Here is a 14410-nt window from a genome sequence, read left to right as displayed (position 1 = left end):
TCTGTTAAGATTGTACGAATTTTCAGATGGAAAACAAACTGAAATTAGATCATTCTCTTAATATACATGTGAATATAAAATTTACTAACAATATGTGTTTATTCATTTCGTAATCACATACATTGCACATAAAGGTATAAAAAGAGTTTGTCTCGTTACAGAATACATTTGAAGACAGCAATTACTTTCCTATAGTTTTCTTAAAAAAGAAGTATCGTCCGTTCATGTAAACGCATTTTTATTATAGTATTGAACCACTGCAATACGAACAATAGTACTAACTTACTTGATTTCAGATTTTTAGTAGTCGAATGGTATATCTGGGATCGCGTAGTGATATCCATCATTTTTCGGAGATGTGGGTGTAGGAATTGTTGGTGGAGAATATGGACTGCCTGTCGCAGGTCGTGGGCTAGTAGTACTAGGTGTAATGCTGTAAAGTACAGTAGGATTTGGCGGCACATCGATTCTCGTGTAAGCAGGTCTTTCAGAGGACGGAGGTAAATATGGCGGAGGTCTTGTAACAGGTTGCTGGGGAGGTCGTGGTTTGATTGGAGTCGGTGTCTGGTTAGTAGGCACATATGGAGGCCTGGTCGGAGTTGGGGGCTGGTAAGGTGGTCGTGTCGGCGTTGGAGGTTGGTAAGGAGGTCGTGTGGGAGTCGGAGGCTGATAGGGAGGTCTGGTCGGGGTTGGTGGTTGGTAAGGCGGTCGCGTTGGTGGTTGTGTCGGTGGTTGGTAAGGTGGTCGTGTTGGCGTTGGTGGTTGGTATGGAGGTCTGGTCGGCGTCGGAGGTTGGTTTGGAGGTAGGTAAGGAGCTGGTTTTGGAGTTGATGGCTGGTATGGGGGTCTTGTCGGGGTTGGTGGTTGATAAGGTGGTCGCGTTGGTGGCTGTGTCGGTGGTTGGTAAGGTGGTCGTGTTGGTGTTGGTGGTTGATATGGAGGTCTGATTGGAGTCGAAGGTTGTTTTGGAGGTAGATACGGAGCTGGCTTCGGGGTTGATGGCTGGTATGGAGGTCTTGTCGGGGTTGGTGGTTGGTAGGGCGGTGGTGTTGATGGCTGGTATGGGGGTCTTGTCGGGGTTGGTGGTTGGTAAGGTGGTCGTGTTGGTGTTGGAGGTTGGTACGAGGGTCGGAATGGCGGTTGAGATGGGGTCGGAGGTTGGTATGGTTTCGGTCGAGGCGTTGTGTCGACCGGAGGCAGATAAGTGGATCCTTGGAATGGCACTGGTGTACTTGACGGCTGATATGTAAATGGCCTACTAGTTGTGCTCGGAGTTTGATACGTGAATGGCCTACTGGTTGTACTTGGTGTTTGATAAGTATATGGCCTACTAGTTGTGCTGGGAGTTTGATAAGTATATGGCCTGCTAGTTGTACTCGGAGTTTGATAAGTATATGGCTTGCTTGTTGTACTCGGAGTTTGATACGTAAATGGCCTACTGGTTGTACTTGGGGTTTGATAAGTATATGGCCTGCTTGTTGTACTCGGAGTTTGATACGTAAATGGCCTACTGCTTGTACTTGGAGTTTGATAAGTATATGGCCTGCTTGTTGTACTCGGAGTTTGATAAGTATATGGCCTGCTTGTTGTACTCGGAGTTTGATACGTAAATGGCCTATTGGTTGTACTTGGGGTTTGATAAGTATATGGCCTGCTTGTTGTACTCGGAGTTTGATACGTAAATGGCCTACTGCTCGTACTTGGAGTTTGATAAGTATATGGCCTGCCTGTTGTACTCGGAGTTTGATAAGTATATGGCCTGCTTGTTGTACTCGGAGTTTGATACGTAAATGGCCTATTGGTTGTACTTGGGGTTTGATAAGTATATGGCCTGCTTGTTGTACTCGGAGTTTGATACGTAAATGGCCTACTGCTCGTACTTGGAGTTTGATAAGTATATGGCCTGCTTGTTGTACTCGGAGTTTGATAAGTATATGGCCTGCTTGTTGTACTCGGAGTTTGATACGTAAATGGCCTATTGGTTGTACTTGGCGTTTGATAAGTATATGGCCTGCTTGTTGTACTCGGAGTTTGATACGTAAATGGCCTGCTGGTTGTGCTTGGAAAAGGGAATGGTTCCTGCGGAGTTGGATAGTTGTACCCAGGTTTTTCTATTGATGGCGTTGGAGGTCTCGTTTGAATTATTGGTGGAGGTCTTGTTTGTACCACAGGTGGTGGTGGCCGTGTTTGAATTACAGGTGGTGGTGTTGGTCTTGCTGGGAACGGGAATGGGTTGTTTGGTTGAGGGTATTCATATTCTGGTCTCTGCGGTGGTGGTGGGGGCCTTGTTTGAATCACAGGCGGAGGCGTTGGCCTTGTCTGGATCACCGGTGCTGGCGTGGGTCTTTGTGGTGGCGGGAATGGTTTTTCTGGTTTTGGATAGTTGTATCCAGTTACTTCAGATATCGGTGGTGGAGTTGATTGTATTTTTATTGGTCGTGGTTTGGTCTGTACCGGGGGTGGTGGTGGCCGTGTTTGACTTATAGGTGGTGGTGTTGGTCTTGCTGGGAACGGGAATGGGTTGCTTGGTTGAGGATATTCATATTCTGGTCTCTGAGGTGGTGGAGGCGTTGGCCTCGTCTGAATCACCAGCGGTGGTCTGGTCTGTACCGGAGGTGGTGGTGGCCGTGTTTGAATTACAGGTGGTGATGTTGGTTTTGCTGGGAATGGGAATGGGTTATTTGGTTGAGGGTATTCATACTCTGGTCTCTGCGGTGGTGTTGGGGGCCTTGTTTGAACCACAGGCGGAGGCGTTGGCCTTGTTTGAATCACCGGTGGCGGCGTGGGCCTTTGTGGTGGCGGGAATGGTTTTTCCGGCTTTGGATAGTTGTATCCAGTTACTTCAGATATCGGTGGCGGAGTTGATTGTATTTTTATTGGTTGTGGTCTATTCTGTATCGGAGGTGGTGGTGGTCGTGTTTGAATTACAGGTGGTGGTGTTGGTCTTGCCGGGAACGGGAATGGGTTGTTTGGTTGCGGGTATTGATATTCTGGTCTCTGAGGTGGTGGAGGCTTCGTTTGAATCACGGGTGGGGACGTTGGTCTCGTCTGGATCACTGGTGGTGGTGTTGGCCTCTGTGGTGGTGGAAATGGTTTTTCCGGTTTTGGATAGTTGTATCCAGTTACTTCAGATATCGGTGGCGGAGTTGATTGTATTTTTATTGGTCGTGGTCTGGTCTGTACCGGAGGTTGTGGTGGCTGTGTTTGAATTACAGGTGGTGGTGTTGGTCTTGCTGGGAACGGGAATGGATTGTTTGGTTGAGGGTATTCATATGCTGGTCGTTGCGGCGGTGGTGGAGGCCTTGTTTGAATCACAGGGGGAGGCGTTGGCCTCGTCTGGATCACCGGTGGTAGTTTGGTCGGTACTTGAGGTGGTGGTGGCGGTCTTGATGGAAACGGGAATGGGTTGTTTGGTTGAGGATATTCATACTCGGGTCTCTGAGGTGGTGGTGGAGGCCTAGTCGCGATCACTGGCGGTGACGTTGGTCTCTGTATTGGCGGGAATGGTTTTTCTGGTTTCGGATAGTCGTATCCAGTCACCTGAGATGTTTGTGGTGGTCTCGTTTGAACCGGAGGTTGTGGTGGTCTCGGTGACGGTGTTGGTGGTGGTGGGGGTGGCCTCGTTGGTAGCGTGATTTGATTTATCGATGTTGGATAGTTGTATTCATTTATTCCAGGCTTTTCAGTGACTTGCTCGTTACTGAAAATTCAATGACCACATGTAAGGACGAGACAAAATAAAGCAGAGTGCATGTGAAGCAGAAATACACTTTGGCTAAGGTCAGTATTTCGTGGATAATTGCAACTAACCTGGTTGGAAGAACGAGTGGGTTACTTGGCGGGGAATAATCGTAGCCTTCGAACGTTTCTTGAGGCTGCGCATAACCATATATTGCTCTTTTGCTTCTCTCGTGCCCATCGCACGTTGAGAGGGCCGCCACAAGCGTGGCGGTCCACAGAAGCTTCCACTATAACAAGCAAAGAAATAACTTAGTATTGATTATCTCTGAACAATTTATTTCCGTACTGAAAATTATCCAATGTACACTGCTATTCAGTAGCATGTGGAATACTTTGCAGTAAAATTATATTATTGTATGAGTTCAGAAAGCAGGGCACCTGATCGCAGGAAATACTCTCGAGAAACTCAACGTGTGTAACTCTACGTAACTCCCATCGTTATCCCGTGGGATGATCTCACGCCTCACCCACAATCATACCAGCTTACGTCACGGTGTTATATTATTTACCACTACGAATCCGCTTCTGATTATAAAGCGTCTTTGCTAATAATATCCACCCAGAATCAGGATGAACAATTTAAGGCTGTGCTTAATTTTCTTTCAGCGAGTCATTGAATTCTGGAGGTTCAGAGAATAAAGCGATGATTCGGCTTTGTGAGACATTACACAGAAATGATAGTTCTGGCTCGGAATAACGCTCACTGACATTTAGATTTAATTTATATGAAAGATGCTGGCAATAATAAGAAGGCAACCGATGGTCATGTGAAAGGTTAGGGCCTATGGTGGTACCGGTTGCATTATTATCATTATGTCACGTTTAACTGTGTGAAAGTGTATGATTCGTTAATATTGTAGATTGCCCGGGGCATAACGATACATCATAACATTTGTAGTTTCGGGATGACCTTGAATTAAACGTTTAACATTATTCGTGGATCAGTATTGCGATTGAAAGAACAGAGTTCATGCTTCTGATGTAATTGCATAACTTTAAGATTCTGTTTACAATTTGGGTAAATAAACATGGTACAAATATTTAATCTGTTAGTAAAATATTGTACATATAGATTCGTTAGCAGTAGCAAACAAAGTCGGCCTGTGATCAATAACTTTTGCGATTCGGTGAAAAATTGTGAGTAATTATGCTCCTTACGAGTGACTACGTTATGCTTTATCGGTTACGAAGCAATTAGTTGCTTGATACAAGGTATACATGGTATCGTCACGTATACCGGGCTTACGGCAATAATTTGATTTTTTTTTGTTTTTTCACCACACGATGTATGAAAAACGAACGATAGATTCGGCAATTCAGTAAAAATAACTGAAATTAATATTCCGGAATTTCGATGAAATAAATTTGACTATTGACAGCTTGAATTCTTACACGAGACCTTCGGATGTCGGATAATAAAGATGATATTTGCCGAATGGGGCATTAATTTCTGTACGTTACTACGGTCACTCGGCTTGGTTATGTAGTAGACCTTCCTGTATCAAAATTAATGGACCTATCAATTTAGCTGCTGTCACAGTTCTATCGGCGGACAAGTGTTATTGAGAAAATCAGATCGTGTCTCGATCAGGTGGTGTTATAGCCATCGAGTTGCTATTATCGACAGTGGACAGGTGCGCATACCCATTACGTCAACGTAATTCCAGCACCATAATTAATACAGTTATAATATGAAATACCACGGGACATTGCAATAATTTTCACGTTACATCGCGCAAGCATACCAAGAACTGCGCATATATTTTTGCTCATACACGTGCGATCATGCAACGTTGCCCAATTATTTTCCGACCGGCTCCCGCACATGATGTCACATTTGCATCTGCGCGAGAGAAAGCGACGACGCACGGCTGATAGTATGGAGTCAATATCACCGTGTGGTTGTTAACTTCGAGCCTGTCTCAACTAACGCTAAATGCGGTTGTAAACCAAAGTGTCAATTCTGCTCTTGCACAATGCAGTTCTCGAGATTTACCGCCGTCCTCGGTATCAGGACCGTTTTAGGACGAGAATACATATCTAGACTCATTTATTTTCATTTTTTAGGATCGTTTGAGGACTAAGATAGTGGCCTTCGGATTCCAGATTCATCGCGAAGCAATTCGTGACATGATCCTTCGGCACAGTTACGTCATTATTCCATACTTTGTTTCGCGAGTTTTTCTTAAAGGCGGCAGCGCGGCGCCGTGAAGTTACGATGACTGGAAACGTGCATACATTACATATACAAGATAGGGAGAAAGGCGTTGCAGCTCGAATTCTACCAGGCTGTAATCATTCAATTACGATGCTGAGGAGCCTGTTCGGTAATCGCTTCGGAGAAATTGTAGTTTCGTGACCCAGACGAATTGGCTAGGAACCGTTTGATGAGATCGTTGTAATTACGCGCCGTAAATCTCTTTCATTAACAAGCGGATAACGTTCTCGGGTAAGAGGTATTAAATGGCGCATTCGAGGCTTCTTCAACCTTTGTTTCGTGCGAATCTGCGGATTTGTTTTTTTTACCCCTCCAGCGCTAGAGTGATAAGAACCAAAATTTTTTCTCACCGTTTCTTAACTGTTTGCTTGATTATCAAATCAGTGATGCAAAATTATTCCAAATGCGGTTCGAAATACTGGTTAACAATTGCCTCCAAGCGCTACAAGAAAGTTCTCGATGACGAAACAGCGTTTCTTTCTTCCAACAAGTGTAACGTACAAGTTTCAAGCGGTTATTCATACATGTTTGCGTCTTTCTCGCGCAGAGAGTGTGCCGGCATATTATCTCGTGTTATCGAACAAGCCGAACTACCATGAGTACTTCGTTGGAGAACACAATTCACACTTCTTCGCTTGATGTAACGCGGCTCTTACGCAGCATTGACCGCAGGCGGTAACAAAAATATAAAAATGATGGCGATTGTGATGTTCCTCGCATATAATAACTCCTGAAGCAGTCTAGTATTGAATTTAATTAATACGTCATTGGCAGAGAATTTTGGCATGTAAGTAATCGGCTGTACATTGCGGACACAACAGTACTGCCGAAGGTAAAAGTTTTTGCACGACAAACGGGAAACCTTACGTAAGACAAATCGCGGACACTGCGGGTTTTCGTCGGTTAACCGTCGAGCAAGAGGGACGGAGATGCTGCGGCAGTATTTATCGCTATTTCGAAAGGGCGCAGGTCAATTGAAGAGTACTTGACCAATTTGAGCTTCGGCTTCTTGTGTAGTTCACGTGCCAGGTCGCTTATTATGAACCGCGCCACGTGTTGAAAGTGATGGACAAAAAAAGGTAATTGGCAAAATTGCCGACCGTTGATTCTTATCGCTCTTAAATTGAAACTGTGTTACCAAACGTGGTCCAGAACGGAAGACAAGAAAAAATGTTTTTTTTCAAACTTGGCTTCTTGTTATTCAAAATTTTTTAGAGATGCCATCATTTATTGCCCCCCTTAATCACACCGAGTGAAAGTGCCCCAAGGACGTGGGCTTGGAATATGGCTCATGTTATATTGCAGAAATGTGACAACGTCGTCCGCTGGTTCAACGATGCACAATTTTTCCGATGGTGAAGTGTCGCATGACTTGCAAATACACCGTTCATGCATTTCGCGACATTTATACGAACCCGTCTAAGACCATTGGCAAGAGAATAATCGACGAAGAACCTTAACTCGCAACATCTCTGAATACTTTAGAGAAGGCGAAACTTGCTTCTAAGGAAATCGAAAGCTGTTTGATTATAATCTTTGGGATCATATTATTTTGTGGTTTTACGATTCTATAACGACCTTGTGTGTGAGTTCACTTGATTTCGTATATGAGAAACCGCATTTCAACGAGTACGTCGCCTACGCGTTCCACCGGATTAAAAAAAACTGAACATTTTTTTACCTCGGTTCCAGTTCTGAAACGCCATGTTATAATAATAACTAAAGTATGACAAGTATAATAATAAAGTGAAGATAATTGGAAAGACCGGAATTACGCAGCCTTGAGATTTTTTTCGCTGCATGTTCTGGCTGTACGTCACAGAGGGTGGATCTCATCAAAGGTATGTAAATCAATGCAAATATTTCTTCTCTTCTATCAAGGAGTATCAAATTTGCGGTGGGTTCTGCTGAACTGGGTCTCTGTCGAAAGAAGCGTAAATGTAAATTTGTGATTTCTAATTTATGTGTTTTTAGAACAAATTCAAACACTGGGAAAGAATTCCAAGAGTTTGCTTTTATATACACAAAGCAAAAATCCACTAATGAAAGATTCTGTTATGGCCGTAAAAAATTGCTCAGACTTGCAAAATTTGGTATTTCGGCACCGTTGAGCATATTGCCAGATGTGATCAAGAAATCCCGATTAACCTACGTGGTGGGTGTGATCTGGAGAATCGCTGTATCTTCTGGTGGACAAGACGTCTCAACTCTTAAACAGGTTTCTTCGCGGTATTAGAGGTACGTATAGAACGTGTAGAATGTTACGATTGCGCAAGGGTTCAGGTGACGTAGCACCTAGGATAAGAAGCTTCGGCTTGGAGGAGCCGATGTGCCGCTTCTTCAAACATATCCAAGTGCCGAGAGATTTGCTGACCCGTTGCAAAAGGTGCCAAGCGAGCATCCGCGTTTTATGATTAGAAAAAGCGCCGCGCCACGAGTTCTCGAGAAGACAAAGTGTGAAGGACCCCCGCTGAATGCAAAGGAAAAACTCTGTAATGTATGATGTCATTTACGCCTATAGTATGGTTGCACGTTATTTATCGAGGCTCACGACCCGTCAATCACTTTGTAATAATCATTTTACATTGCAGTTTTCAGGTCACCAGGATGTACAGTTTCACTTTTTAACCAACATCCATCCGTGTCGCTGGAGAGCGATCGCATCAATCGGTGACAAGTCTCGATAACATAATATTGTAAGAAATGGGAATAATCGAACGTCTGTGACACGATATCTTTACGATTTTCATCTTGATATTCAATTTTGAAACACGTATTTTGCAAGTGATTCTTCAGATTTCTGAAACCTCGTGTTAGTAACCTTCACAGGTAGCTGGCATATTACTGGCACATTGAGTCCTGAACAAGATCCAACACTTGATAGGAATTCGCGAAACGAAAATGAGGGTGTAGTCCGTATATAAGACCCGAAGTATGCAAACTCCAATCTGACGTTCACTTGAAGCGTAAAATGAATCTCTAATTGTGAAATGATATGCATGTAAAGTGAAGTATTAATTGCACCTTCGCAAGGAAATTTACGCATGAATAATATAATGCTTTCAGCGCCTTTTGAGTACCGTGATGAGATAACGACGATGCGTACTGGACTTATAATTTTCCCACGTCAGTAAGGTGTTGTCGTATGACGATAGTTCGGAAAGACTGGTGTAAAGTGAAAGTGGAACGTCAATTAGAATCGAATGAATGAATAGTCATCGGAAGACGTCTTACATATCAAAGAGATTCGCTTCGAGCAATCCTCACCACTGAAACCATTGATACGTATAAATGACGAGCGTATTGTTAAATCGCGGTATTCCGAAGTGAGTACATCAGTTTTAACGTGACATAAATTTTTCCGATCGAAGGTCATCGCAGAGAGATCTCCTCGCCAATATAAATGAGTGCGTCGAGTGGAAATCCCCTAATTATAAATGAAGGACGAATCCGGCTGCATCATTCGTCGCGGATTCATCGTCTCAAAAGAACTACACCTCCAAAATCGATCGACACGCACGCACTAACGCAGTAAAATACGCACTTGTGCACTCAACTTACCATCGTTTTAGGCCGCACTATTAACGGAGATTGGATTAAACACAGACGTATTCGCGGGACCAGTTGCCCCGCGCTAAAACTTCTTCACATGCGACATCGTCAGGCATTTATAGGATTCACCCAATCGTCGAGTAAATGGAAGGGACGAATCAGATAGGGAGGAGGGGAGTCAGAGTGTGAGATGGACTGGACCAACGGCAGATTCATCCTACGGTAGAGGTGGCCAGACTCCCCGGCGTTCGCGGATGCTGCAACAAGAAGGCCCCTCGATCGGTGCATCGAGAGAGTTGCAGGCGAAGAAGTGGATATGCCAATGGGACTATCGGCTGTGGCACACCTCCGTAAAACGGAATCCTTGCACCCCCGACAGTCTCATTGGGGGCGATGATTGATCGTTAATTGGCATTATTACGACGGGCGAATGGAAGTCGCGTTGTATATTGGCCCGAGGGCCCCGATGGTTAATGGCAAAATTAACGGAGGATCATTGCTATTGGTGTCGAATATGCGTTATTGCTCGACGCGCACTTCAGAGGTGCAAAATGTCAGGACTCGACTTTGTCGTTAACCCCCGTGTCGAAATGATCGTATAGATCGTTTCAGAGGCGTTTAAACTTATACGTTCGCTTCGAGCATGCGGGTAATCGCTTTATTAGCAGGGTATTTATCAGCTGCTGTAAATGTTCATTCCGATCCTCCTGTGATATTCGCGTGCCGTTAAACTTTTCACGGTGATGATCGTAAGAAGTTTAATGCCGTTTCATAAGCTTATCGCAAAACTTACACTGCAGGTTCAGGCACGTGTTTGTAGGTCTGCATATGTATGCGCTTTGCGAGTATCGACAGCGTTTTTTTCTCGGATAGTGGGCCGCGGTAAAAAAAAAAAAATTCCTTCCTAATACGTTGATTACTGCCCGATCATCTCGATAGGTATGTAGGTGCAAGTAAAACCGTTCTTGTGCTCTCAAGGATAGACGACGCATCTCGATTAAGGTTTACAGTTGGCACGAAGGAATTGTGTACATTCCTTTCTCTGTTGGCCGTGTAGATCCAATTGCAGGATCGATGATCCTTGAACTCGAACAGTGTTTGCTATTTCGTTTTGGTAAATCAACAGACCGAGAGCCTGTAACATTTTTTGACTGGCTTTGACTTTAACTATAATTCCACAATTACATACTCAATACATATCATCAATGTAAAGGACATTTCGCTATTTGCTTTTAGTAGTTGAAGCGTTTGAGAAGTGCGCGTTAAAACCTTGAAAGAGCAATCGACATTGCCAATTTTACAAGATGTAATTTTGGTAGTCGGTTTATCAGACAATTTCTCACACCAACTCAACGAAAAATGTGACATAGACTCGTAAAATGCACAATATTGTATAAAAAAAAAACTGGTTTGTCACACTGTTTCACGTGTTTTTTGATTTATGGTGGATTATTTCATCTGCTGTACGACTGCCGAGAAATTCTTATACACTTTATAACATCGTCTTGCGAAGGTTGCGGATTAGTTACAATCTGTGATTATTAGCTCATGACATTTTCATGAAGTTCGCAAAATTACGGTTCTACAATTAAACACGCTGTTTTGGAGATGCATCTGATCATCAATGAATGCATGAATTTATAAACAGTCGGTGTCCTCCGGAAGCCTATTTTTTTCTCTTCGTTTAAATTTAAGACAAAAATAATTAAGTGACACATAAAATTTGTCGAAATATTTGCATAATAAATACGCAGATGTCTGATTCCGGTTATTTCATTGGCTATTTTTCTTGCTTTCCAACGCATAAACACCGTACCCCATTTTCTGCATTGCAACATCAATAGCTTGGTATTTTATAGTCCCGGATTTATATTATAATATCTTATTTTTGGAACTGGCATTAAAGATCCCTGTAATTAATCAATAATATAGTTTCGACATGCCTCGCAGTTGAACAGATTTGTCCGTACTGGCCTTCTCCCGGATGACTTACATCGTCAGAACCTTTATTTTTTCTGTCTGTCTTCGGTAGAATGTGCTTGTTCGTCAAATACTTTTGCCAAGGTGAGCCATGCGGCATGTGTACCTTTCTATACTTCCTAATTTTTTTTTTCTTTTTTTATTGTTTTTTTTTTTTTGCGGCTCCTCAAGATATTCCCTAAGGTGCACCCATACGAATGTTTGATTACACAGGTATCGCCGACACGTTCAATGTTATTTTCATAGCATTCCTACCGAACGATTACCCAATGCAACGGAATATAAAATACGCCGTTTGTGAAATTCACCTAACCGGGCAACAAAGTCACACCCACGTTCTTACGGTAGGACTTGTGGTTTCGTTTGATCAGTCATCGCAATGCTCGCAAAATATTGATTGTTCTTACCGTGATTGTGGAAGCTAATTATCCCATCGTTTCAAATCACTTTGCAGACCGAGTACGCGGCCTGTGGCGCATCGCTGATTGCTGCTGCAACATACCAGTATGAAGACTTGACCTGAAAAGGTGAGCTCTGATCGTAGGTCGTGGTATGCCGGACTGGAGCCGATCAACTGCGCACTTCGTACGCGAAATACACAGCGCTCCAAGTTGTTCGGAGATTTATCACTGGAAGATAAATAACGAATTTATTACTTTGCTTACTATGCATATTACTTCGTTGTTGGGTATGCGTAACTTCGAGGCGTGCTAATGGCCGAAGAACTACACTCTCTTTGGATCCACTGTCGGGTTTGATGAATGTATTTTTCACTATTGTAGTACTTCTAATTACTGTACTCTTCGATACTGTGTTTATTGGTTATTAAAAGGTAGAAGAAATTTCTGAATTGATTATAACTGACGCAAGAATGTAATATGTTTGCCAATTTTCGTTGGGACTCGTTAGGATCGAAAAATCACAAATGTGGGTATGGTTAATGTTGTGAATTTACAATGCATGAACACCGGGCAATCAAAAGTTAAACTTTCGTTTCTCTTTATTTCGAAACTATAATTAAAAAATAATGATTGTGACATTTAACTTTTAACTGTCGACTGTGCTATTTAGCTGGATAACAACGTAAAATACGGTATCAGCGGAAAATTGAGAATCAAAATCGAGCGGGTCTATATTTTCTATAATAAAATTCGCTAGTAAGTGAATTTAATTTTCAGTTACATTTGTGTCCCTACATGTATAAGCATTACGACACAATCGTGTGAAGAGTATTGAAAATTAATAGCCCGAGAATTATTCTCCCATGATGTTCGACGTTACAGCGTTCTTTGATGTCCTTTCCCTTGTCAATGTTTCCCTTCGTTAAACTCGATACTGCCTCTATTACTGCTAGGTAAGTACATTGTAATTATTGTTTTTTGCAGGCGTCGGAAATCACTTTATCGGAGTATACCTTTGCGCCGTTTGAACAGTCGGTAAGCTCGAATTTTTGCATTTCATTACAGCATGTATGTACATATCTACAGGTAGATCATACATGCGGTGAAAGTGACGTGCTAAACGGGTGTGTTTGTTTGCTTACAAACTTACATTATGCAATTGGCAACAAGCTTGAAAACCATCTAATGGATTCAAACGTTTCGACTCAGAACTATTTTACACAATTCACATACATCGTAATTATTACACGCGCTAAATCATTGCGTCTGCGCCACCTTCGTGTTAAACACTCGCTTGACCCACTCGAATGATACCGCAATTTGTTACCAGTTTAAGTTTTGAAATTTCGCGGCAAACACAATGCCGCCTTGTCGATGTTTTGGTCGTAATCTTTGGTTGTAATTTAGTTCGCGGTATGTTTAGAATCTCGACTCGATCCGATGGTTATTTGCCAAGGCATGAATAGAGTTCGTTGATGCAAAACGTACAGTTTTCGAAACACCTTACAGACGCGTTAGTAATAGGTTTTACATTTCGCACCTTTTACCTAATATTCAGGTCGCTAATCTGTTCAAGCATGTTGCAAATGAGTATTTAAATTTAAGAAACGAACTGGCTCGAAAAAATTGAACAGCGTTTTTTTTCACGCGTACTTAATGAAGATTCAATGCTACCCTTGGTAGAAGACTGCGAGCGTTGAAGATGATCCGCGCGAGTATAGCTCAAGGCCACAAATGGAAGTTCGATAATTTAAAAAGTAGGTAAGAAATTTCTTGCTAATTATCCAAACTTATTATGTATACCTCATAAGACCGATTTATTATTCAAACGTCCACATCAATTTCAAAGTAAATAAATTCACCTCGCCTTGGTACCTTGCCGCAAAACATAAATGTGATGAAAATATACATTTGATGTTTGTTAGCTGCGAGGGCGTTTTGAAATCGACTAATTTATTTTGTCCATTGATTGGGCAATGTTTTAGTCCAGGGATTTCACGTACGTACCTTCACCCATGCGGTATTCGTACAGCAGAAGCAGATTTATACACACTCTCTAATTATACCGTGGCGTTATGGGTATGTCTCAGGTCCAAACTATGCATACGGTGTTTGAATTGTAATATAATAATAATATCAGCGGTATAAGGATTTAGCCTAAGAACAAGAGATTGCGCAGAGGAGCAATTAAATGATAACTGGGAGAATCTCGGTTTGCGTGTTTAAACTATAATGTAGAGGCGAGGCATTTCTTCCACATCTATAAGTACCAAATTTCTAACAGCAAGTGCAGACGTCGTAATAATTAATACCCATCGCAATGAGGCATGTTAAATTTATCGTCATTTTGCTAGTTTGGGTCAGATTTAATCGACTCATAGATTTTCTGACGCAATAGGCGTTGTAAGAAATCATTATCTCGCACCTACTAGCGTTTGTAAATAACATACACCATAGATATTTGAATGACCATGAACGGAAGAGTTTCTAGAAACAAGGACAGATACGTTGTCATATA

The 14410-nt window shown here is 42.4% G+C and overlaps 1 protein-coding gene across 4 annotated transcripts; it reads right to left on the bottom strand.

The window, feature by feature from the left end:
* Positions 1–80: 80 nt before the first annotated feature.
* LOC107228150 (extensin-2) lies at positions 81–9605 on the bottom strand. 4 transcript variants are annotated; one of them, XM_046746838.1, is made up of 4 exons: positions 9521–9605; positions 3811–3968; positions 2576–3700; positions 81–2314 (listed from the first exon to the last, which is right to left on the bottom strand). In XM_046746838.1, exons 1-4 carry the CDS (start codon positions 9521–9523, stop codon positions 301–303), a joined length of 3300 nt encoding a protein of 1099 aa, XP_046602794.1. In that variant the 5' UTR covers positions 9524–9605; the 3' UTR covers positions 81–300. The 4 variants fall into 4 exon arrangements, with proteins under 4 accessions (XP_046602794.1, XP_046602795.1, XP_046602793.1 ...); XM_046746839.1 differs by having other exon boundaries at positions 81–2763; positions 3049–3700; XM_046746837.1 differs by having other exon boundaries at positions 81–3067; positions 3173–3700.
* Positions 9606–14410: the final 4805 nt, after the last annotated feature.

The sequence above is a fragment of the Neodiprion lecontei genome, chromosome 1 (assembly GCF_021901455.1).
Source record: "Neodiprion lecontei isolate iyNeoLeco1 chromosome 1, iyNeoLeco1.1, whole genome shotgun sequence".
In the NCBI taxonomy this organism is placed as follows: Eukaryota; Metazoa; Arthropoda; class Insecta; order Hymenoptera; family Diprionidae; genus Neodiprion; species Neodiprion lecontei.
This window is presented reverse-complemented; position numbering and strand designations above follow the sequence as displayed.